General features: G+C 41.1%; 1 protein-coding gene and 1 long non-coding RNA gene across 7 annotated transcripts in view; one reads left to right on the top strand and one right to left on the bottom strand.

Annotated features, from left to right (window-relative positions):
• LOC137323680 (uncharacterized) overlaps nt 1–14,634 on the bottom strand; it is a 51,440-nt gene extending 36,806 nt beyond the window's left edge. Inside the window, exons 1-2 of the long non-coding RNA XR_010963425.1 lie at nt 14,561–14,634; nt 13,343–13,428 (exon numbers count right to left, since the gene is read on the bottom strand). This is a non-coding gene — a long non-coding RNA (uncharacterized lncRNA). The remainder of the gene's footprint in view (nt 1–13,342; nt 13,429–14,560) is intronic.
• The window catches only part of fmnl2a (formin-like 2a), a 243,774-nt gene that overhangs the window by 134,371 nt on the left and 85,130 nt on the right, over nt 1–24,273 (top strand). For all 6 annotated transcript variants that reach the window (XM_067987455.1, XM_067987450.1, XM_067987456.1 and 3 more), the window contains exon 3: nt 19,962–20,042. In XM_067987455.1, coding sequence (XP_067843556.1) covers nt 19,962–20,042 — 81 coding nt within the window. The remainder of the gene's footprint in view (nt 1–19,961; nt 20,043–24,273) is intronic.

The following is a 24,273-nucleotide window of genomic DNA, read 5'->3' as shown; positions in this document are numbered from 1 at the left end:
TATTGACGCATATTATGCATTTTGCACACCCACATACAATAAAACAAAAAGGTGCATTTTAATGGACAGTCAGTCCACTGGAGGGATGGAAGAGGCACCCTCTAATGATGGCAAACAGTGAAAAACATATCATCACATTCATTGACGGCATATTGAATTGATGAAAAAATTGTTTAAACATCTGTCAGTGATGAAGGGAACTCCATTTCTATACAGTAATGTCTACATTGTATCTGATCTGGATGAGAATTTAGATTGACTTACATTTTGTCTCTAAATTCAAAGTTCATCAAATTCAAAGAATCAGGAGAAGAAAAGAGAAAATCTCATGCTGGCAAGGACCCACCTTCCCAGTCTTCAATCACCAGGGCTGCAGTTGCCTTAATATAGATGACCCTCCTACACATTACATAGGTGGGTACAGTAGATACAGGTGCTGAATGGCCATGGAAGAAAGACAAATTGCACTAACACTGAGACCCAAAAAAAATTCATCTTATTAGTCTTGTATTTGCCACACACCAAATACACACTGTGTATTTGTGACGATGTCACACTTTGTTGCACAAAAAGAATTTTTTAAAAAAGCTCGGCATTGACCTGGAGCCTGAAATATTCAAGCAGTTACAATGGCCCTCTGACTTCAGCAGTTTCTAAATAGCAATAATTAGCTGGATTTGCCTGTATAGAGCAGTGATCTGGGAGGCATGGGCTGGGTTAGCAACTGTGCTTTAGATCCAAGACTACTGTGAACCACACACTGGAGACTGGTTGCATTATATACTATCTCTTCCTGTATGTGCCAGTCACAATCTTTCAGCTGTGATACCAGAATCTATCAAGTGTGGGGATCATGCCTAACTTTTTTTGACGAACCTCTAGCTTTGTTCCTTCCTCCCCTGAACTTGTTGTTCCACAGTTGCCACAAGCCCTTTAGTAAATAGCCCAAGTGGATATTTATTCATTTATGAACCGTGACAGTGAATGTTAACTAATCAATGATGAGAAGCATCAACCCAAGTCAGATCCTGCCCTACACGACATCCACATAAGCACACTTCCAGCAAAAGCTGTTGGAAAGCATTTAGGAGCAGGTCAATTTTTCCTCCCTAGTTTAGGGGAACTGAGGCCAATCCCTAACGCCGCCTCAACTGAGATTAGCTAATAGTACAGACTGAGAATTGAACCTGGATGTTTCCTGTACTCTATGGCTAAGCTACTTTTAATATATAATCTTGCTGAGTCGTTTAGGGAGCTGTGATCATCATGTTTGATGTATTGCAAAAGAAAATGTATTGATGCAGTAGGAAGAGGTTTTTGTTTCAATGGAGACCTTTAATACAACGTCTCTGTACCTCTAGCAGTAAATTATTAGATTGCAGATCAGAGGGCCTAGATTTGAATCTCTTTGATTGGCATTTAACTTTTCTTCCACTTTGTAGGTGAGTTTTGGCAGGCTTTAGCTATGCTGCTGGTTGGTGTACCTCTGGCAGTCTTTTCTGGAGCTACAAAAATTAGCATGGTGGCTTTACTTGGTTTAGAATGCAGCCTTCTGTTGGCTGGTATGACCTGACATTGAAACGGTCATGAAGAATGTGGACAAGACTGCCATGTCCTGCTCATTAAAGGAGGATGCTTAAGTTTTTTTTTCTTGTTTACTTTGGCTGCCAAAGGTTCAGAGGTTCAGTGTGGGTATGTAAAAGGGGATAGGTTCTCTTCCTTCTCCCTCCACTCTGGCCTCTTCCAAGTGCAGAGTATATTCAAAGCTCGATCGTCAGCAAAGTGTAAGCAGGATCCTCAGTTGTGCTAATTGTCATTCCATAGTAAAGATTTGCTGGTGAGTTTCACATTACGTTATCCCTTTTATCCTCCTAACTTTCCTTCTGATAGCGACATCAGGAAAAGTGCTCGTTAAGAAATGTGAATAGACCTTGTTCCACTATACAGAGCTCAAACTTAGTTCTACATCTCCATAAAGAGTCGTAACGGCCGGAAATGCGGGTAACCTGGGTTCGGCAGGACCTCATTTAAACTTTTTCTTTACATTTCCCGGGCGGTAGCCAGCCAGATTGAGACTCTCCCTTCAGCTGCCGGGTTTGCCGAGCCATAGGAAACCCGGCCAGCAGACGTTAAATCTAAAAGCCATCTAAAATTTGAGGCACGCAGTTTTATTAAAATATTTAAATTATGGACCCGCCTCTGGAGAGCAGGTTAGTCGCCCGTCCACCCACCTGTCTACGTTAAAACCAGAAGTGGGCTTCGGAGGCAGGTTGGGGTCGGGTTTCTAATTTTTGAAATTTTAACCGACCCCTCTCCCGCCTGTCCTGGGGAAGTTAAAATTCCCCATTTAAAGTCTGATCTGCTCTTCCTCATTAGCAAAGATCTGACTGTTTCCTAGGTTGGAACAATATTTTCTATTGGAAAGGACATTTGTTGGAGATAGCTGAGGCCATTAGTGAAGATATATTTGTATGCACTTGTTAATTCCATATAGACGATGCTGAGTGAGGAACAATCAAACAGAATTTATTCCACTTGTGAGAAAAACCTGATCACTTAAATACTTGAGAATTATCTCTTTATTGTGGTGTCTGTGGTTATTCTATTATTATTCAAATGTCTAATTCAGAAAAAGATTTTAAAACAAAATGATGTTGTGCCTCTCAGATGATCACATGGCCTGCTTCCCACTGCTCCAGAAATTAGCAGCTGTAAGCTCAAGAATTAAACCTATTGTCTCAAAGTAGAATTTTAAAAATTAATTCTCAGGATGTGGCATCGCTGGCAAGGCCTCATTTATTGCCCATCTCTAGTTGTCCTGCTGCAAGTGGTTTGATACACTTGAGTGGTTTGCTAGGCAAAGGGCACTTAAGAGTCAACCACATTAGTGGGGGACTGGAGTCACATCTAGGCCAGATCCTGTAAGGATGGGCAGGTTTCCTTCTCTAAAGGACGTTAGTGAACCAGTTGGATTTTTACGACAATCTGACAGCTTTGTGGTAACTTTTACTGAAACTAGCTTTCTATTTTCAGATTTTTTGTTAAACCACATTCAAATTCTTAAACTGATGTGATTTGAACTTGCATTCTTTGGATTATTGGTCCAAGCATCTAGACTGCTGGTCCAGTAACATAACCACTACACTACCATACCCATTGTGTTGCAGTGTTGCAGCACTGAGATAAGGTGGTAGCTCCATGAACATTACAGCAATTGTGGATAAATTTACAGTCTACACCATCTGAAGGACAAAGCAATCCAATTCATTGTAGTAAAGGCAATGATGCTCGAAACACAAAAAAGAAAAAAAAATGTGACTCCCAATTTACACAAAGTCAAAAAATATACATGCTTTTACTAAGTCAGTGTTGGTGAGAAAATGTAGTTTCTAAAAAAAACATTGAGAAAATAACTATGCTGTTATAATGAACAATTATTTTATGCTGGAATAGGAGAGCGAGATCATTAAAGTGCAAAGCACTGCCAGATGCATTAATGGTCTAGAATATGTGTAAGCAAGCATTCGCCAATTAGGCTGGTTTCAGAATTTTTATGGGCTCTCTTTTTGTTCTTAAAAATGCTAAACTTGTTTGAAGAGTTGTGGGCTTTTACTGTGCATTACTACACTACTCCACCAACTGAATTCCTCATTTACCATAACTTGTCTGTTGATGTTTTTTGTTCTTTGTGTTTTACACTTCAAAATCACATTTTGGACATAAGACAAAGACCAAAGTAATAAATTGGAAAAAAGCTGATTTTCAGGGGATGAGAATGGAACGAGGGAAAAATTTACTGACAAACAAAGAAATAGAACAGCAGTGGGAAACATTTGAAACAGTGATCAGCAGAGTCCAGGAGAAATATATCCCACTAAAAACAAGAACAGTAATGACACACCATGAATGAATAAAGAAATAAGGGCAAAATTGAAACTAAAGAGGAAGGCATACGCTAAATACATAGGTACCACGGTTGCAACCACAGGGAAGTCTATCGTCAATTTGTCCGACCACACCCTTCAACCAGACGAAATCGAAGTTCTCAGCCGAGGGCTCAATTTCTGCCCCACTACCAAAATGGACCCCACTAGTCTCGCGGCAGACACAGAGGAATTCATCAGGAGAATGAGGCTCCGGGAATTCTACCACAAACCCCAAGATTTCAGCAGCGAACCCAATGAGACAATCAACGATCCGGAACAGCGGACAGAGGGATCCGCGGTACAGCAACCGAAGAGGAAAGAGTCTCACTGGACTCCTCCAGAGGGTCGCTGCCCTCAGCTTGACATGTATGCTCAAGCTGTCAGGAAATGCGTCTATGCCAGATTCATCAGCCGCACTCGGAAGACAGTCCAGAATGTCACCCGAGCACAACGCAACGCCATCAAAGTTCTCAAGACCAACCGCAACATCGTCATCAAACCAGCGGACAAAGGAGGAGCCATCGTCATACAGAACAGAATGTACTATTGCAAAGAAGCATACCGACAACTGGACAACCAGGAACACTACAGACGGTTACCCACAGACCTGACCAAAGAACACACCCATCAGCTCAACAAACTGATCAAGACCTTCGATCCAGACCTTCAAAACATCCTACGCACTCTCATGCCACGTACTCCCAGCGTGGGAGACTTCTACTGCCTCCCAAAGATACACAAAGCCAACACACCCGGACGTCCTATCGTATCAGGCAACGGAACCCTGTGTGAGAACCTCTCTGGATACATCGAGGGCATCCTGAAACCCATCGTGCAGGGAACCCCCAGCTTCTGTCGCGACACTACAGACTTTCTACAAAAACTCAGTACCCACGGACCTGTTGAACCAGGAACACTTCTCACCATGATGGATGTCTCGGCACTCTACACCAGTATCCCCCACGATGACGGCATCGCTGCGACAGCATCAATACTCAACACCAACAACAGCCAATCTCCAGACACCATCCTACAACTCATCCGCTTCATCCTGGATCACAATGTCTTCACCTTCAATAACCAGTTCTTTACCCAAACACACGGAACAGCCATGGGGACCAAATTCGCACCTCAATACGCCAACATTTTCATGCACAAGTTCGAGCAGGACTTCTTCACTGCACAGGACCTCCAACCGACACTATACACCAAATACATCGACGACATTTTCTTTCTATGGACCCACGGCGAGGAATCACTGAAGAGACTACACGATAACATCAACAAGTTCCATCCCACCATCAAGCTCACCATGGACTACTCCTCAGAATCAGTTTCTTTCTTGGACACACGAATCTCCATCAAAGACGGGGACCTCAGCACCTCACTCTACCGCAAGCCCACGGACAACCTCACGATGCTCCACTTTTCCAGCTTCCACCCTAACCACGTCAAAGAGGCCATCCCCTATGGACAGGCCCTGCGAATACACAGGGTCTGCTCAGACGAGGAGGAACGCGATGGACACGAACAGACGCTGAAAGACGCCCTAGTAAGAATGGGATATGATGCTCGACTCATCGATCGACAGTTCCGACGGGCCACAGCGAAAAATCGTGTAGACCTCCTCAGAAGACTAACACGGGACACAACCAACAGAGTACCCTTCGTCGTCCAGTACTTCCCCGGAGCAGAGAAACTACGCCATGTTCTCCGCAGCCTTCAACATGTCATCAATGATGACGAACACCTCGCTATGGCCATCCCCACACCTCCACTACTCGCCTTTAAACAGCCACCCAACTTCAAACAAACCATCGTTCGCAGCAAATTACCCAGCTTTCAGGAGAACAGCGTCCACGACACCACACAACCCTGCCACGGTAACCTCTGCAAGACATGCCAGATCATCGACACAGATACCACCATCACACGAGAGGACACCACCCACCAGGTGCATGGTTCATACTCCTGTGACTCGGCCAACGTTGTCTACCTCATACGTTGCAGGAAAGGATGCCCCAGAGCATGGTACATTGGCGAGACCATGCAGACGCTGCGACAACGGATGAACGGACACCGCGCAACAATCGCCAAACAGGAGGGTTCTCTCCCTGTCGGGGAACACTTCAGCAGTCATGGACATTCAGCCACCGACCTTCGGGTAAGCATACTCCAAGGCGGCCTTCGAGACACACGACAATGCAAAATCATCGAGCAGAAATTGATAGCCAAGTTCCGCACCCATGAGGACGGCCTCAAACGGGATCTTGGGTTCATGTCACACTACACGTAACCCCACCAGCGAACAAATGTTATCTGTTTTTAATATAACGGGCCATTGACTGTCTTCCTTCTCTCTCTCTCTCTCTTTTTTTTTGGGGGGTTTGTATATTCGGTGGCCTTTTAGGTGACACCTCTGTCTGCTCACTGTGATTGCCTTGGCAACGGGCAGTAATCACCAGGCATTGTTCTGTGATTTTCATATGCGAAGGATTCGAAAATCTCATTTCCACACCATTCACCTGAGGAAGGAGGAAGCCTCCGAAAGCTTGTGGATTTTAAAATAAATTTGTTGGACTATAACTTGGTGTTGTAAAACCGCAGTCCATCACCGGCATCTCCACATCCTAAATACATAGACAGCAAAGGAGAGGATGACAAAAGGGACTACGAAAAGTTTAGGAAAGAAGTCAAAAAAGCAGTTAGGATGGCAAAGAGAAACTACAAAATTAAATTATCAAGGAATATAAAAAGAAATAGTGAAGTATTCTACAGGCACGTAACTAACAAAAGAAAAGTTAGGATAAGGATATGGCCACTAAGAGATACACACAATAAACTCACAGGTGATGACAGCGAAATGGCAGAAATATTAAATAGTTACTTTGCCTCAGTATTTACCAGGGAGACTAACATGGTGGGCATGACATTAGAAGAAGAGATGAAAAAAGATATAAAAACATTTAGGATAGAAAGGGGGGAGATAATTGATAAACTAATCAAACTTAGAGAGGATAAAACCCCTGGTCCGGATGGATTACATTCGTGCATATGGAAACAAGTTAGCAAAGAGATAGCAGAGGCACTATTACATATATATAAAAAATCATTAGAAAAGGGAATAGTGCCAGAGGACTGGCGGACAGCTAATGTGATTCCTTAATAATGGATTCCAGCATTTTCCCTTGCCTGACATCAGTTGTCGGGAGAATGCTGGAAACAATTATTAAGGAAGTGGTAACAGAGCACTTTGCCTAATCATATGATGATTTTCTGAATCAACATGGTTTTATGAAAGGGAAATCGTGTCTGACAAATTTATTAGAGATTTTTGAGGATGTAACTAGCAGGATAGATAAAGGGGTACCAGTGGATGTAGTATATTTGGATTTTCAAAAGGCATTCGATAAGGTAAAGATTGTTACACAAGATAAGGGCTCATGGGGTTGGGGGTAACATATTTGCATGGATAGAGGATTGGTATACGGACAGAAAACAGAGTAGGGATAAATGGGTCATTTTCAGGTTGGCAGGCTGTAACTAGTGGGGTGCCACAAGGATTGGTGCTTGGGCCTCAGCTATTTACAATCTTTAGTAATGACTCAGATGAAGGGATCGAGTGTAATGTATCCAAGTTTGCTGATGATACAAAGCTAAGTGGGAAAGTAAGCTGTGAGGAGGACCCAAAGAATCTGCACAGGGATAGAGACAGGTTAAGTGAGTGGGCAAGAAGGTGACAGATGGAGTTTACATAAGTAAAGCAACAGTAATGAAGAAAATAATAGCACTAAAGAGTAACCAATCCCCAGGACCAGATGGTTTCCATCCCAGGGTTTTAAAGGAAGTAGGTGAGCACATTGCAGATGCCCTAACTATAATCTTTCAAAGTTCTCTAGATTCAGGAACTGTCCCTCTAGATTGGAAAATTACACATGTCACTCTGCTTTTTAAGAAAGGAGAGAGAGGGAAACCAAGGAATTATAGACCAGTCAGCCTAACATCTGTTGTGGGGAAATTGCTGGAGTCTATAATTAAGGATAGAATGACTGAACACCTTGAGAATTTTCAGTTAATCAGAGAGAGCCAGCATGGATTTGTGAAAGGTAGGTCGTGCCTGACAAACCTGATTGAATTTTTTGAAGAGGTGACTAAAGTAGTGGACAGGGGAATTTCAGTGGATGTTATTTATATGGACTTCCAGAAGGCAGTTGATAAGGTCCCACATAAGAGACTGTTAGCTAAGTTAGAAGCCCATGGAATCGAGGGAAAAGTACGGACTTGGTTATGAAATTGGTTGAGCGAAAGGCGACAGAGAGTAGGGATAATGGGTAAGTATTCACATTGGCAGGATGTGACTAGTGGAGTCCCGCAGGGATCTGTCTGGGGGCCTCAATTATTCACGATATTGATTAACGACTTAGAAGGCATGGAAAGTCTCATATCTAAGTTTGCCGATGACACAAAGATTGGTGGCATTGTAAGCAGTGTAGATGAAAAGATAAAATTACAATGCGATATTGATAGATTAGGTGAATGGGCAAAACTGTGGCAAATGGAATTCAATGTAGACAAATGTGAGGTCATCCACTTTGGATCAAAAAAGGATAGAACATGGTACTTTCTAAATGGTAAAAAGTTAAAAACAGTGGATGTCCAAAGGGACTTTGGGGTTCAGGTACATAGATCATTGAAGTGTCATGAACAGGTGCAGAAAATAATCAATAAGGCTAATGGAATGCTGGCCTTTATATCTAGAGGACTGGAGTACAAGGGGGCAGAAGTTATGCTGCAGCTATACAAAGCCCTGGTTAGCCCGCAGCTGGAGTACTGTGAGCAGTTCTGGGCACCGCACCTTCGGAAGGACATATTGGCCTTGGAGGGAGTGCAGCGTAGGTTTACCAGAATGATACCCGGACTTCAAGGATTAAGTTACGAGGAGAGATTACACAAATTGGGGTTGTATTCTCTGGAGTTTCGAAGGTTAAGGGGTGATCTGATTGAAGTTTATAAGATATTAAGGGGAACGGATAGAGTGGATAGAGAGAAACTATTTCCGCTGGTTGGAGATTCTAGGAGTAGGGGGCACAGTCTAAAAATTAGAGCCAGACCTTTCAGGAGTGAGATTAGAAAACATTTCTACACACAAAGGGTGGTAAAAGTTTGGAACTCTCTTCTGCAAACGACAATTGATACTAGCTCAATTGCTAAATTTAAATGTGAGATAGATAGCTTTTTGGCAACCAAAGGTATTAAGGGATATGGGCCAAAGGCAGGTATATGGAGCTCGATCACAGATCAGCCATGATCTTATCAAATGACGGAGCAGGCACGAGGGACTGAATGGCCTACTCCTGTTCCTATGTTCCTATAATGTCGGGAAATGTGAGGTTATTCACTTTGGTAGGAAGAATAGAAAAATAGAATCTTTTTTAAATGGTGAGAAACTATTAAATGTTGGTGTTCAGAGAGATTTGGGTGTCCTTGTACAAGAAACACAAAGTTAGCATGCAGGTACAGCAAGCAGTTAGGAAGGCAAATGGCTTGTTGGCATTTATTGCAAATGAGTTGGAGTACAAGAGTAAGGAAATATTACTACACTTTATACGGGCTTTGTTGAGACCTCACCTGGAGTACTGTGTACAGTTTTGGTCTCCTTATCTAAGGAAGGATATACTTGCCTTAGAGGCGGTGCAACAAAGGTTCACTCGATTAATTCCTGGGATGAAAGGGTTGTCCTTTGAGGAGAGATTGGGTAGAATGTGCCTATAGTCTCTGGAGTTTAGAAGAATGAGAGGTGATCTCATTATAACGCATAAGATTCTGAGGGGGCTTGACAGGGTAGATGCTGAGAGGATGTTTGCCCTGGCTGGAGAGTCTAGAACCAGTCGGCATTGTCTCAGGATAAAGGGTCGGCCATTCAAGACTGAGATGAGAAGGAATTTCTTCACTCGGAGGATTGTGAATCTTTGGAATTCTCTACCCAGGGGATGCTGAGTCGTTGAATATGTTCAAGGCTGAGAAATAGATTTTTGGACTCGAGGGGAATCAAGGGATATCAAATACGATCGGGCAGGAAAGTGGAGTTGAGATTGTAGATCAGCCATGATTTGATTGAATGGTGGAGCAGGCTTAAGGGACAGTATGGCCTACTCCTGCTCCTACTTCATAGGTTCTTATGTTCCATATATAAAAAGGGAGATAGAACAAGTCCAGGGAACTATAGACCAATTAGCTTAATGTCGGTGGTAGGATAATGGAATCCTTTCTCAAAGATGTCAGAGAAAAACATCTAGGATCCAAAAATATAATAAAGAATAGTCAGCACGGATTTCAAAAGGGAAGGCCATGCTTGACCAACCTTATTGAATTCTTTGAAGAAGTAACAGAAAGGGTAGACAATGGTAATGCAGTTGATGTCATATATTTGGATTTTCAAAAGGCTTTCGATAAGGTACCGTATAGTAGACTCATGACGAAGAACAATGCATGTGGAGTCAGGGTGCAAGTAACAGAATGGATAGCAAGCTGGCTGCAAAGCAGAAAACAGAGAGTGGGGGTTACAGGTAGTTATTCAGACTGACAAAAGGTGAGAAGTGATGTTCCACAAGGATTGGTGCTGGGACCACTGTCGTTCACCAGTTACATTAACAATTTGGACCCTGGAATCGGGATTCGGGAAGTATAATTTCAAAATTTGCGGACGACACCAAATTGGGGGGCATAGTTAATAGAGGAGGATTACGACAAAATAAAGGAAGAAATTACTAAACTTGCAGAATGGGTGTCTAATTGGCAAATGAATTTCAATATAGATAAATGTGAGGTGGTACATTTTGGTAGGAAGAATAAGGAGGCCACATACTCCTTAGAAAATCAGAGTCTAAACGGGGTGGAGGAGCAGAGGGATCTAGGAGTACAGATGCACAAATCACTAAAAGTAGCGACGCAGGTTAATAAGGTCATAAAAAAGCAAACAACGCACTAGGATTCATTTCTAGAGTGATAGAATTGAAAAGCAGGGAAGTTATGTGAAACTTGTATTGAACCTTGGTTATATCTTGGAGTACTGTGAACAGTTCTGGTCTCCATATTATTAAAAGGTTATAGAGGCACTGGAGAAGGTGCAAAAAAGATTTACGAGGATGATACCAAAACTGAGAGGTTATACCTATCAGGAAAGATTGAGGAGGCTGGGGCTCTTTTCTCTAGAAAAGAGAAGACTGAGGGGTGACCTGATAGAGGTCTTTAAGATTATGAAAGGGTTTGATAGGGTAGAGTAGAGAAGATGTTTCCACTTGTGGGGGAGACCAGAACTAGGGGCCATAAATATAAGATAGTCACTAATAAATCCAATGGAGAATTCAGGAGAAACTTATATATCTGGAGAGTGGTTAGGAACATAGGAACAGGAGTAGGCCATTTAACCCCTTGAGCCTGTTCCGCCATTCAGTGAGATCAAGGCTGATCTGTGACCTGACTCCATATACCTGCCTTAGCCCCATATCCCTTAATACCATTGGATAACAAAAATCTATCAATTTCAGATTTAAAATTAACAATCGAGCTAGCATCAACTGCCGTTTGCGCTAGAGAGTTCCAAACTTCTGCCACCCTTTGTGTGTGGAAGTGTTTCCTAACTTCACTCCTGAAAGTCCTGGCTCTAATTTTTAGGCTATATCCCCTAGTCTTAGACTCCCAAACCAGTGGAAATAATTTTTCTCTATTTACCCTCTCAGTTCCCCTTAATATCTTGAAAGCTTCGATCAGAGTTAGAATGTGAAACTCGCTACCACAAGGAGTAGTTGAGGTGACTAGCATAGATGCATTTAAGGGGAAGCTAGATAAACAAATGAGGGGGGAAGGAATAGAAGGATATGTTGATGGGGTTAGATGAAGAAGGGTGGGAGGAGGCTCGTGTGGAGCATAAACACCGGTATGGACCTGTTGGGCCAAATGGCCTGTTTCTGTGCTCTACATTCTATTTAATTCTATGTAAAATCGACTTGCAACTGTTCTTTTTAGTAGTTTGATTCATGCAGTAAATTAAGTGACAGTCGCATTATACCAGTGGTAATCTTATTTTGTTTTAGAGTTGTTAAGATTTAAAAACATTATTATAGAGCAGCATTCAGTCATTCAGCTTCTGCTAATAAGAATCCATTTTCTAGTCTTCCTGGCTAGGGCAGTGTGTCTCAAACCTCTTGTCTAATTAACACATTGCAGATACTAATTGCTAAGGCAACGGGATAGATTTTCAACTTGCCGCCTGGGCATAAAACTGGCATTGCAGATCGACCACCCGTTATAGAAACTGCCCGATTTTCATTTTACGCCCTGATGGCAAGTTGAAAATCTACCCCATTGCCCTAGCAATTAGTATCTACAATATGTTACCCTAAAATCTCTAAATTTCAAATGGATAAACATTTGACACATACTGAAGTAAGGAAATATCGGTAAATGCTAATGTCATTACACCATTTAAGATATTGATGCTGTTTAAAAGCCGTGAAACAAGAAATGATGGTTTTAAGAGAAAATGACAATAAGCGCTATAAACCCAGGAACATGCTTTTGCACAGCCAGGCTCCCTATAAAGTGCTTCAGTTGCAGAGCTTTTTCTTAAATGTTTTGACTTTGGGTGTAATGGTATATTTATACTACCTTTCATTTTTTCTCTTAAAGACTGCTAACAACATTTTAAAATAGAAAGAAATAACCAAACATTGAGTACAAGACCCAGAATGTGTTTAAACAATGAAACTTAGATGATTTTACATTACAGTAAATGTTAATTTCCTTGGCCAATTTCAGAATTGATGGGCTATAACCATTACAGCAGCAACAGTGGATGATAGGTTTTGCTCTTAAAAACCACAAGCAATATTTTCACACTGCTGCAATCAACACATTCCATAAATTAGCATGGATGACTGGGACCACTCACAGCAGACAAAACATTTGAACAAATATCATTCTTAATCTTGTAAGATGTACATTTTTCTTTGTTCGGTATTCCTGTTATGGCTCCTGCAGCAATAGATAAAAATTCCAATTTAATAGGTGGTGCAAAATGTTGACAACTGGCTTGGATGAATGTTAGGATTTTGATTTCTCGGGAGTATATACTGTATTTACCATTATTACAGTCGATGATGAGCTATGGTTTTATCATTACATTGTAACTGAGGTGAATTACCCGATTCCTACTGCATTTTATCGATTGAAAAAAAAAGTTATGCATTGGGGGAAAGTTATTTTTTCTAAGCCTTTTGAATAAGTGCTGATCTTAATGCTTTCATTTTTTATCCGAGTGCTTTCAGCTGAGGTCGGAAATGTAAGCTGTGGATGAATCACATAATTTAGTACCTGCTACTGGATGTTCAGGGATTGTATAAAAGGAGTTCACTTACCAAAATCAAGATGCAGTAGTGATAGTTTCGCTAATATAGTGTTTCAGCTGTTGACTCGGAAAAGTAACTGAAAAATTTCTGTTTTACTGTAAAAGCAATATGCCACAACATTGAGTTGGTGCTAGAATGGTAGTGATTCTACAGCTAACCATATGCAGCAATAAACTGAGAATGTAAAAAGTCAAGCCTTTCTTTAAAATAAAATAATTTTAAATTTTGTTCCTCAAAATTAGCCATTTTGATTCCATTATAGTTAATGAGTGAGCCTTTGAGTTAGTGGAATTTTCCTGCCTCTGAGTCAGAAGGTGTAAGGTTTGAGCCCCGGCAAGTGCAGCCTAGAATATGGTCTCTAAATACTGGGTTGATGTCCAGCTGGGTTCTTGCATCTGGACGGAGTGACCATTGGCACAGTGATAGTTTTCCCACCTCCCTGAGTCAGAAGGGTTGCCCCACTCCAGCCAGCCCCGGCAAGCGGAGACTGGAGCATCGACTCTGAATACTGAGTTGACATCCAGTGGGGGTATTTGCAATCCCCCCCCCCCCGCCCCATCATAAAGGTAGGTGGGGCTCTTTAGCCTTGGTTACAATCACCACAGCTACTCTTCCTCAGTAATTGGCTCAAGATTCTTATCGATGAGACTTGAGTTAGGATCTGCCTTATGGCAGAACAGTGGATGGACGGGTAGTTCTTGTAGTTGTAACTGAGGATTCGTGCCCCTGCAACATAACAATGGTAGCCTGCTATAAAGGGCAGCTGGTTTAACCCTGCATCAACTATAGTACCTGACCTTAAGGAGCATAGATGTCAGCAAGATAGTGCACTTTCAGTTGGATCTATCTTTTTTTTTCTTGTTAATGGTATTTAACCTTAACTTTGTACCCTATATTTCAGTTACTGCCTGTATCCCATTACTTTGTTGAGAAGAAGACAGGTAGTGTGGTTCTGGGCCTTCACCGATGCCCACTTTGGCTGGTTGCTCTGACATACGACATTGGGGCTCGGGTATGAGCTGCACGTTCTCAATCTGTCGTTTGGAGCATTCGTGCTCCAATGCCTGGGACCACCATGTTGCCTCAACTATAGTCATTTATGAATTTGTTTTTAAAGCATAAAGTAAACTGCACATTGGTCCTTTTCAGCATGCACCAGAAATTGCTCCGAGCGGCAAACGAATGTTGCTCGCTGCTCCATAGATTTATATTCACCCACAAACTTACCGCGGTATTTGCTGCAGGAACTTCCTCATATGCAAACCTGAGAAGAGACCAGCGTTAACTCCTGTGACGGTAGGACCTATGCGAGTGACGAGAGGATCGCTGTCCCCCCTCGACCAATCAGGCTGCAGCATTATTGACAAGCCGCGAAGATTCAGTGCAAGCTGCAACGAGTCAAAACCAGGAAGTAAAAGCTACAACAATAGAATCATTGTAAAGACAGCTAGAGGCAGCGAAATAAAGAGAGGGTGAAAAAAAAATGTAATTAAAATGTAAGAGACAGAAAGAAAAAGTTAAAAACATTTTTAAAATTATTATTTTTTTAAAAATTGTCCAAAAACTATTAAATCACAATGAATGAGACTCCACATTTTAAAAATTTAATTTTCAGCGCCAGGGAGGTTGTTTGACAGCCATTAAGTCTTACCACACCGTTAAAACTTAGTTTAGACCTGATATATTGAGTGTACCTGTTTTGTGGCGATATTAGTTAGTTTCCAGCTGGGCAGGAGAGTAAGTTGGTGCTGGACCGTTGATTCTGTTGATTGCAGCCGGCAATATCACTTCAAGGTGAAGCTGTCAGATCGCCAGCAAATCAGGAAGAACAAGTTCCGGATTTCCACGTTTGCGCATGTGCAGTTGCCGGAATTTGCTCTTCGATTTTGCCACTAATAACAGTGAGCACTGTTGGGGTCACCGTTATTTTGAAAGCAATGTCCAGCCCATTAAAATGTATACATTTAAGGAGGAGGGCTCCAGAACCTCTACAAGGTCTGCCATTTTCAATCTGCATCAATTGCCCTTGATAGCTCTAATTGTTCTTTCCTCCCCCTCTGCATCCTACCATTAGTTGCCAGATGGCACTCAATATGGGCACAGGTATGTTGCAGCAAGCTGACTGCCATGCCTGTCACTGTATCTCACCCTCGCTGACAGCAGAGGTTAATAGAACCGCAGTATGAGGTACGGCTAACCTGCAAAAGAATACAAGTAATTGTACTTAGTCAAAAAAGGTAGAAAATTAATAAAAGTTAAGTTGTACATGCTCTTTTTAAAATTGCAACGTAATCATATTAACAGATGTGGTTTACAAAAGTAACCCACCATCAAGACCCATTTGAAAATTTCATTCAGTGTACTAGGGCTGTGGAAGTTGGCTGATGTACAGTTCTAAGGTCTATTGGAGCTAGAATAAAATGTGATGAATCAAACTCTACAGTGGAGCCAGGTTGTGTATTGTATAACAGTAATGGTTGTGTAATACAGTTCTCCAGATATAAGTGTCACGCTCAGTAATTCAATTCCAGAGTCTCCACTTTCACTGTTCCACAGGTGAGTTTCAAAACCCAACACATTAAAGAAAAAAGATTGAGTAAGAAGTTTATTTTGTTTTTACTGATCACTGCCAGTAGTTCATTCACTTCTAAAACATCACAATTTGTGTATAGTGACTGACCTAAAAAGCATTAAGAAAAAAATTACGCACACTATATATACAACAATGTCTTTAAACCAGCCAGGAGGATTAAAAAGTCTATGAGAATATAATCGCTTATTTCAATGAGAACCAAAATCTATGATAGATATCAGTGATGGAGAAAATGGATCTCTTTTGGCATCTTTTGCCTGCATTCAGCTTCCTGGTTAAATACACCAAATTGTAGATGTAGAACATGGTTCCTTCCACTTTGCCCCAACAATATTCTTCAAACCTCAATCTTAGAAGATGTTTCATGCTAACACCAACTTGAACTTTTCCCTTTTCTCATTTTCCATGCCAGGTGCTCTTAATGGTATCTTGAAGCGAGCTTGCTAATTTTGCACCAACTTGTGCTGAGTTGTAGGCAGTTTTGTGGCTGTGCACTTTTGCCCAGAATTTGGCACAGGTTGTTACTGTTATAAAGCTTTTGATAGTAAAAACACTGTGAACTTCTGCCAAGAGGTACATGGCATTTGTCTTTTTCATTGTGGTTGCACTTGTTGAGTGACGGTGGTTGACAAAAGCACTGCTGGAAGGCTGGAAATTAAATTATGAATTGGCCAAAATTCATTGATCATCGTGAAATCTCACTGACTTACTCTTTAAGATGACATTCTCAGTCTGTGCATTCACAAACGTGTGTGTATGTTCTTAATTTTGAGAATCAATTCAGCCTTGCTTGAAGATGCAACAACTGTGTGGCTTGCGAAATGATTGCCTGTGCGATAATATTGAGTTAACCAAAGGATACCCACTCAAGCAGTATACTGTGTGTCGTAAATGAATCTCGTACACATAAGAAACTCATTTATTAAAATTGCTTTTTTCTATTCATGGAAAAACTGCATGCATGGATAGGAATGTAAAATTGGAGGGATTACTTACATAATTTGGTCTGTAATAGTACTGCATGGACTTTCCTGGCACTAAATCAATATCTGACTCCTCCAATGGTTAATGTCCAGCAAGTAGCTAAGCTTACGGACCAGAAAGTCCCAGACACGGACCACTCTAAAGTAAAAATACTCAATTGGAGGAGGGCCAATTTCAATGGGATTAGAAGAGATGTGGTCCGGGTAAATTGGAATCAAAGATTGGCAGGCAAAACCATAATTGATCAGTGGGCAGCCTTTAAAGAGGAGATGGTTCAGTTGCAGTCTCGGCACATTCCCACAAGGCAGAACAACTAAAGCCAGAGCTCCCTGGAAGACAAAAGAGATAGTGAGTAAGATGAAATGGAAAAAAGGGGCGTATGACAGATGTCAGGTTGATAACACAAACAAGGACCAGGCAGAATATAGAAAGTTCAGAGGGGAAGTGAAAAAGGAAATAAGAAGGGCAAAGAGAGACCATGAGAATAGACTGGCGGCCAACATAAATGGAATCGAGAAGTCTTCTACAGGCTTGTAAACAGTAAATGAGTAGTAAGAGGAGGGTTGGGGCCGATTAGGGACCATAATGGAGATCTACTCATGGAGGCAGAGGGGATGGCTGAGGTACTAAATGAGTACATTGCATCTATCTTTACCAAGGAAGAAGATGCTGCCAGAGTCTCAGTAAAGGAAGATATAGTTGAGATACTGGATGGGCTAAAAATTGATAAAGAAGAGGTACTTGAAAGGCTAGCTGTACTTAAAGTAGATAAGTCACCCGGTCTGGATGGGATGCATCATAGGTTGCTGAAGGAAGTAAGGGTGGAAATTGCGAAGGTACTGGCCATAATCTTCCAAACATCCGTAGATACGGGGGTGGTGCCAGAGGACTGGAGAATTGCAAATGTTACACCCTTGTTCAAAAAAGGGTGTAAGGATAAACCCAGCAGCTATAGTCCAGTCAATTTAACCTCAGTGGTGGGGAAACTTAGAAACAATAATCCGGGACAGAATTAACACAGATTTGTTAAAGGCAAATCGTGTTTAACTAACCTGATAGAGTTTTTGATGAGGTAACAGAGAGGGTAGATGAGGGCAATTCAGTTGATGTGGTGTATATGGATTTTCAAAGGGCTTTTGATAAAGTGCCGCATGATAGGCTTAACAAGATTGTGGCCCATGGAATAAAGGGGGCAGTAGCAATATGGATACAGAATTGGCTAAGGGACAGGAAACAGAGAGTAGTGGTGAACGGTTGTTTTTCGGACAGGAGGGAGGTGTACTGTGCTGTTCCCCAGGGGTCAGTGCTTTTCTTGATATATATTAATGACTTGGATTTGGGTGTACAGGGCACAGTTTCAAAATTTGGAAGGGTAGTAAACACCGAGGAGGATAGTGATAGACTTCAAGAGGATATGGACAGGCTGGTGGTGGGTGGACATGTGGCAGATGAAATTTAACGCAGAAAGATGCAAAGTGATACATTTTGGTAGGAAGAACGAGGAGAGGCAATATAAACTAGAGGGCACAACTCTAAAAGGGGTACAGGAACAGAGAGATCTGGGGATATATGTGCACAAATCGTTGAAGGTTGCAGGGCAGGTTGAGAGAGCGGTTGAAAAAGCATATGGGATCCTGGACTTTATAAATAGAGGCAAAGAGTACAAAAGTATGGAAGTCATGATGAACCTTTATAAAACACTGGTTCGACCACAATTGGAGTATTGTGTCCAGTTCTGGGCACCGCACTTTAGGAAAGATGTGAAGGCCTTAGAGAGGGGCAGAAGAGGTTTACTAGATTGATTCCAAGGATGAGGGACTTTAGTTATGTGGATAGACTGGAGAAGCTGGGGTTGTTCTATTTGGAACAGAGACTGTTGCGAGGAGATTTGATAGAGGTATTCAAAATCATGAATTGTCGAGACAGAGTAGATAGAGAGAAACTGTTCCCATTGGCGGAAGGGTCAAGAACCAGAGGACATAGATTTAAAGTGATTGGCAAAAGAGCCAAAGGTGACATGAGGAAATCTTTTTTATACAGCGAGTGGTTATGATCTGGAATGCATTGCCTGAGGGAGTGGTGGAGGCAGATTCAATCATGGCTTTCAAAAGGGAACTGGATAAGTACTTGAAAGGAAAAAATTTGCAGGGCTACGGGGAAAAGGCGGGGGAGCGGGACTAGCTGGATTGCTCTTGCATAGAGCCGGCGCGGACTCGATGGGCTGAATGCTGTAACCTTTCTATGAGTCGATCCACGGTCTGTGCTGTATTGGCAATAGTACAGTATTTACAATGGACTTCATGGGGCTCTGGGTTGGAGGAGAAAGTTCACCATGATTCGTGCTCCTAATTGCTTACATATGCCGTTCCCCCCCACCCTTCTGGAAATTTGTGTGTAGCTGTTTGGTGAGGAGAGAATTTGACGTGTCTGTGATGATTATATTAACAACCTGTTGACACCGGCTGTCAATACTCGAGACTTGTGCCCGTGGAACTGTACATCAGCAAGTAGTAGTTTGTGCTCTGAGGGAGATTAAACTGGTGAGGAAAAAATATAAAAAAGAAAGTACTTACAAGCCTGGCTGGCACCATCCAATGTGACTGTTATCCAGTGAAAGTTGTATTGAGCCTGCTTTGGCTTGTAGTCTACACTGTCATCAGAGAGAAGGGATGTCGTTTGTTCTGGTGTTTTGGTTGGGTTTGAACCCAGGATTTGAAGGACAACTGTGTGCTAACTATAGCCACAATACAATTACATAATGCTGCCTCCCGAAGGAGTAAATTAAGCCTGAGTTTGGGAAATAGAAATATCTCATTGGTATGTTGGCGGTTGCTCTTCTCTGGTTGGTACTGTTTATGGTGGTGATGTGCACTGCATCGAACTGTTACAGTTATATGTAGCAATTCAATCTTTGAATAGGAGACAGGGTAGATTTAAGTATGAGGTGCATTAAAAGTACATAAAGCGAAAATTGTTTGAAATTCAGTGATGAATTCAGATTTAAGTGATCAAGTTGCACAATCTAATGTGTGAATATTTCTTTCACTATAGGAAAGATTTCAAGTGAAAAATCCTCCACATACATATATTCTGAAATTGAAAGGTTATCTTGATCCAGCTGTAACCAGAAAGGTAAGGACTACTTTTAAAAAAAAATAACTGGAGTTTCTCTACTATAATGTTAGTGCCATATCTTTCTTGATAAGTGCTTCTCCTTCCTTTCATTAACTCTTGGAGAGTTATTGTTCCATTCAAGTTCATGTTTTCATCATGTAAAGTATACAAAAAAGGTGGTTAGGGGGAAACTTCAGAAGCTGATCAATGCTTCTTACCTAATTGAATGCTGCTCGCTAATCACCACTATACCTCCCATTACTGTGGTCTTGAAGTGGTGGAAAAAATTTAAACTGCAAGAGCAGGCATTTTAGGTTTTGTGTTGCATTGCATACTCCATGTTGACATAGATTAGCTGACCATCTTTTTGGGGTTGTGGGTGAAGAAGAAAGTGTGACCTCTGACTCAGCTCTTTGACGTCCTGCTAAACTACTCACCAGATGGCTGCTTTCAGCGTGGACCAGGGGATTGTTTGTGAAGATGAAAAATGTCAGTTCCCTGTTTGGAAAAAAAAAGGCCTTTCATGAAAAAAGTTTGAGTCAAATTAGCTTCTTGTTGGGAAGAGCGAACACCAGGAAACCAGTTGTAACATAGGCAAACGCAGCAACCAGATTGTACACAGTCCACCTGACTATTGGTGTGAGTTACTAGAAAAACTCCATGTACATAGCTTTTGCTTTCTCTCGCACACCCCAGCAAGAGAAAGCAACAGAAAATGATAAAGCTGGAATTTATTAGCACAGTGGGGTGCAAGATTGTGATTTTGAAGTGGGTGAATGCAAGGTTGTGATCTCACATGCAAGACTTCCAAGGACTACAGGAGAATTGGTGGTCTGATTTAGTGGAATGACCTTGATACATAAGTTCCTGCAATCTTATTTTCCTACCGTAAAGAATTGGAAAATTACCCTCCAATTTGCATATTTTAGAAGAACTGTTGTGCTGATCACAACATTGACTGATCATGTAAAATTTAAATTACTATGAGGTAGAAACTGAAGGGATTACTGTCTATGATTGCAAATTTAATGGACATGGGTCGAAATCATCAGTAACCAGTTAATTTAAAATATTCGTTATGCTTATCCCCTTTGAGTATCAGAATAATGAAAGTAAAATTTCCTGGTTTTTCAGAAGAAAGACAGAGTTCTTTCCATGAACACTATGATTCTAAAAAATATTTTATTTGGTCAGCACAGATGTTCTTGTAACCTATGTGGATTTTTATCAGGATAGTATTTTTGTAGTACAGTATGATGAGAGAAATGCATTAAATTATTTCTTCCAGCTTGAACAATCCTGGCTTTGTATTCTCTAACAGTTTTGAAATGGTGCCATCAGTTTAAATGTAGAGGCTGACTCATTTTACTAGCTTATAAACCAATCAGGCAGGGGCAAGACAGAGAGCATGTAAGAAAGTGTAGCTATTACCTTTTGACCTTGACGAAGACATTCCATTGGGGATGAGTTCATATTATGGTTCTATACCAAGGGTAAATGCCATGGTTCAGCAATAGCAGAAACCTGGGGGGGAAAAACACATACATCGTAGCCTTTTAGCATTTACATTATGTAGTGAAAAATAAGTTCTACAAAACTAAATTGGCATATGTTGTTTAGAATATAGTATGAATTGCAAGTACAGCAGAAGCATACTATGTGCTGGACTTTTTATAAGCAATGTTACTGACAGTATTTGTCAGCATGAAGAAGCAATTCATAGTTTCTTCATTGCAGCCAATGCTCTTCGCATTACAGCACTACAGGAGATATACCTCATGCGGAAATACGAAACTCAATTCATGGTCCCATGAGTGAGGATGATTTAAAGTCTTTTTCATACGGTATAGAACAATCTACTCCCATAAACATATAATAAACATACAGGACTGTCTGTGGAAATGTTGAAGTCAGTTAAATTGCTTTGACTCTGGAAGAAAGTTGCTATGAATTGTGAAGAAAGTGCTGTCTGTATGGAAATCATAAGCTACCAAAAGAATTCCCAGGACAGTATCTTGTGCAGCATAAAAATGAAAATTCTATTCCTATTGAAAGGCAAAGTTCTATCAATTAGCTATTAGTAGTGCGCACAGTGTTACTGGTGTGTTGTAAAGTGTTTGATCATAATTTTGATTATTGGGGATTACAGTAGCATTTCTGCATGTAATCCAGAAAAATAACATCCTTTTTAAGTTTTCAAGAACAAATGTAATTAAATGTTAAGTACATTTCTCTAATTATACTATATTACATGTTTCAGTAGAAATTATAAAAATATTCTTTTATTAATATTCAGAAACAAAGATGTGTGGAGGCCATTTGGAATTCGTTATCTGACACTAATAGGGTTAGAATGGATGTTGAACATGGTTCATTTGTTTGGTTATAGTTAAGTCTTGCACATTCAACTGCTATATGGAATTTAAAATCAAGGATTGGTATGAATTTTGCATTTTTACAAGTCATAGTGGGGATATTTAACTTACTAAAATTATATTTTTGTACATTGAGAAACTATTGTTTATTATGTTATTGTTGCTGTTCTCTTTTTGTTAATTTTTCTTACCTGTCTTCCCACCTTCAAGAAGTGGGAACACTGCTTTAAAAAGAAAGATCATATCAGACAATTGGAAACTCCCAAGCACATTCACACCACCTCATACTGGGCAGCTCAGTGGTGCAGCAACTTGAAATCTCAATGCCTTGGTGGTGGGATATGGATTTGTGTATGTTGATTTCCTGATCTTAGTTTTGTTGTTGTGGGGAGGTGCCAAGCAGAGGCCAAAGGGGAAAGGGTATCCTTGTCTTGGCATGAGAGTCCATTTCAGGTCACTCTTGCATACCTAGATCTGCTCGCACTTTGGGACATGGGGAAACTTCTTGAGAGGAGTAAAACAACTGCACTTTAACACACCTTCTAGCAAATCGATCAGGCTGGTATCGGAAAATAAGAAATGGAGTTCATCCTCAGGGAAAGACAGATTGTTAACATTACCTTTTTTTAGAACTAGTATTATCTTATGAGATTATTACTGAAATTTATCAATTGATTTTTTTTTTCTTCCTTCTCTATCTTTCACATACCGTAGGATTATGGCCTAACATAAATTCTGGGGAAACCACATGCTGGGCATGCACATAAAAATATCATATTAATGTTGCAGGTAGGTGGATCCACACATGGTCTCATAATTTAAAGCCCAGGACCTGTGTCATGGGGCTAGTTTGTTTTTTCCAGTTTCTTCCTCAAGTAAAGCCCCTGTTGCCAAAAGTTTAGAACAAAGTCTCCAGCCTATCTACAGTAGTAGGTTAATTTAGTTAGACACTAGAGTATCAAACATTCTGCTATTTTATCTGTCTAGTCTGTGCTTTCCTGCTCGTTTCAAGTTTCCTAGGAGACTACAATGTTGGTACCAGTTGAACCTCCAGAAAATATCGTATTAAACTTTTCTTTTCAGAATAAAAAGAAATGAAAACCTTTGCCCTTTAGGTATTATGGCAACAACACAGACCCTTCCTATGCTCTCTCCTTCTGCCTTGCAACGTCCCTCCTCGCTTTCAGAAGCCTTCTCAAATCGCTCTTCAATTATACCTTCAGTTTCCAATCCTAGCTCCTCCATTTCCCCCTCATTCCCATGTTTGGTGTCTCCATATGCTTTTTCTCTTTATTGTAAAGCACTCTTCAGACTCCTCCCTGCACATGAGGAGGAGTAAATAAATGCCCAACAGTGTTACACTAATACCAGTGAAAGAAATTCAGAAGATACTTAGTCTCTTCTTCAGTCAATTTGCTGCTCACCCGCCTAGTCACAGTGCCATTCTTTGCACTGTGAACTGAGAGCTCCCCTTTGTCTATCAGGTGCTGATGGGAGGCAGTCCCGAGCCAGCACTTGCGACAAAGGCATGTGCAACTTCACTTAAAGCTGGTGGGACTAGCAAACATTTAAAACAAAACATTTCATTTTCCTGCTGGCCAGCTGGGGAAGCAGTTAGATTCAAGAGGAAGGAGAGCAGTGAAACCACTGCTGGGAGGTGGGCACTGCAAAGAGAAAGCCTTTTCCCTTAAGAGCCAGGTTGTTGAACTGTAGTTTTCCAACTCCATTTAAACACCGGCCCCCACAGCCTACTTCGAAGTCTTGAGCTCTCACTTCTGCGTACATTTTTTTATTTCCTAGGTTTTCCTCCCCCACCCCCCCCACCACTGCCAACAAAGAAGTAAAAGATGTATTTATTTGCATATGCTTGGGTA

The sequence above is a fragment of the Heptranchias perlo genome, chromosome 7, assembly GCF_035084215.1.
Source record: "Heptranchias perlo isolate sHepPer1 chromosome 7, sHepPer1.hap1, whole genome shotgun sequence".
NCBI lineage: Eukaryota > Metazoa > Chordata > Chondrichthyes > Hexanchiformes > Hexanchidae > Heptranchias > Heptranchias perlo.
The sequence above is the reverse complement of the archived record's forward strand: the minus strand, read 5'-3'. Positions and strand labels throughout refer to the sequence as shown.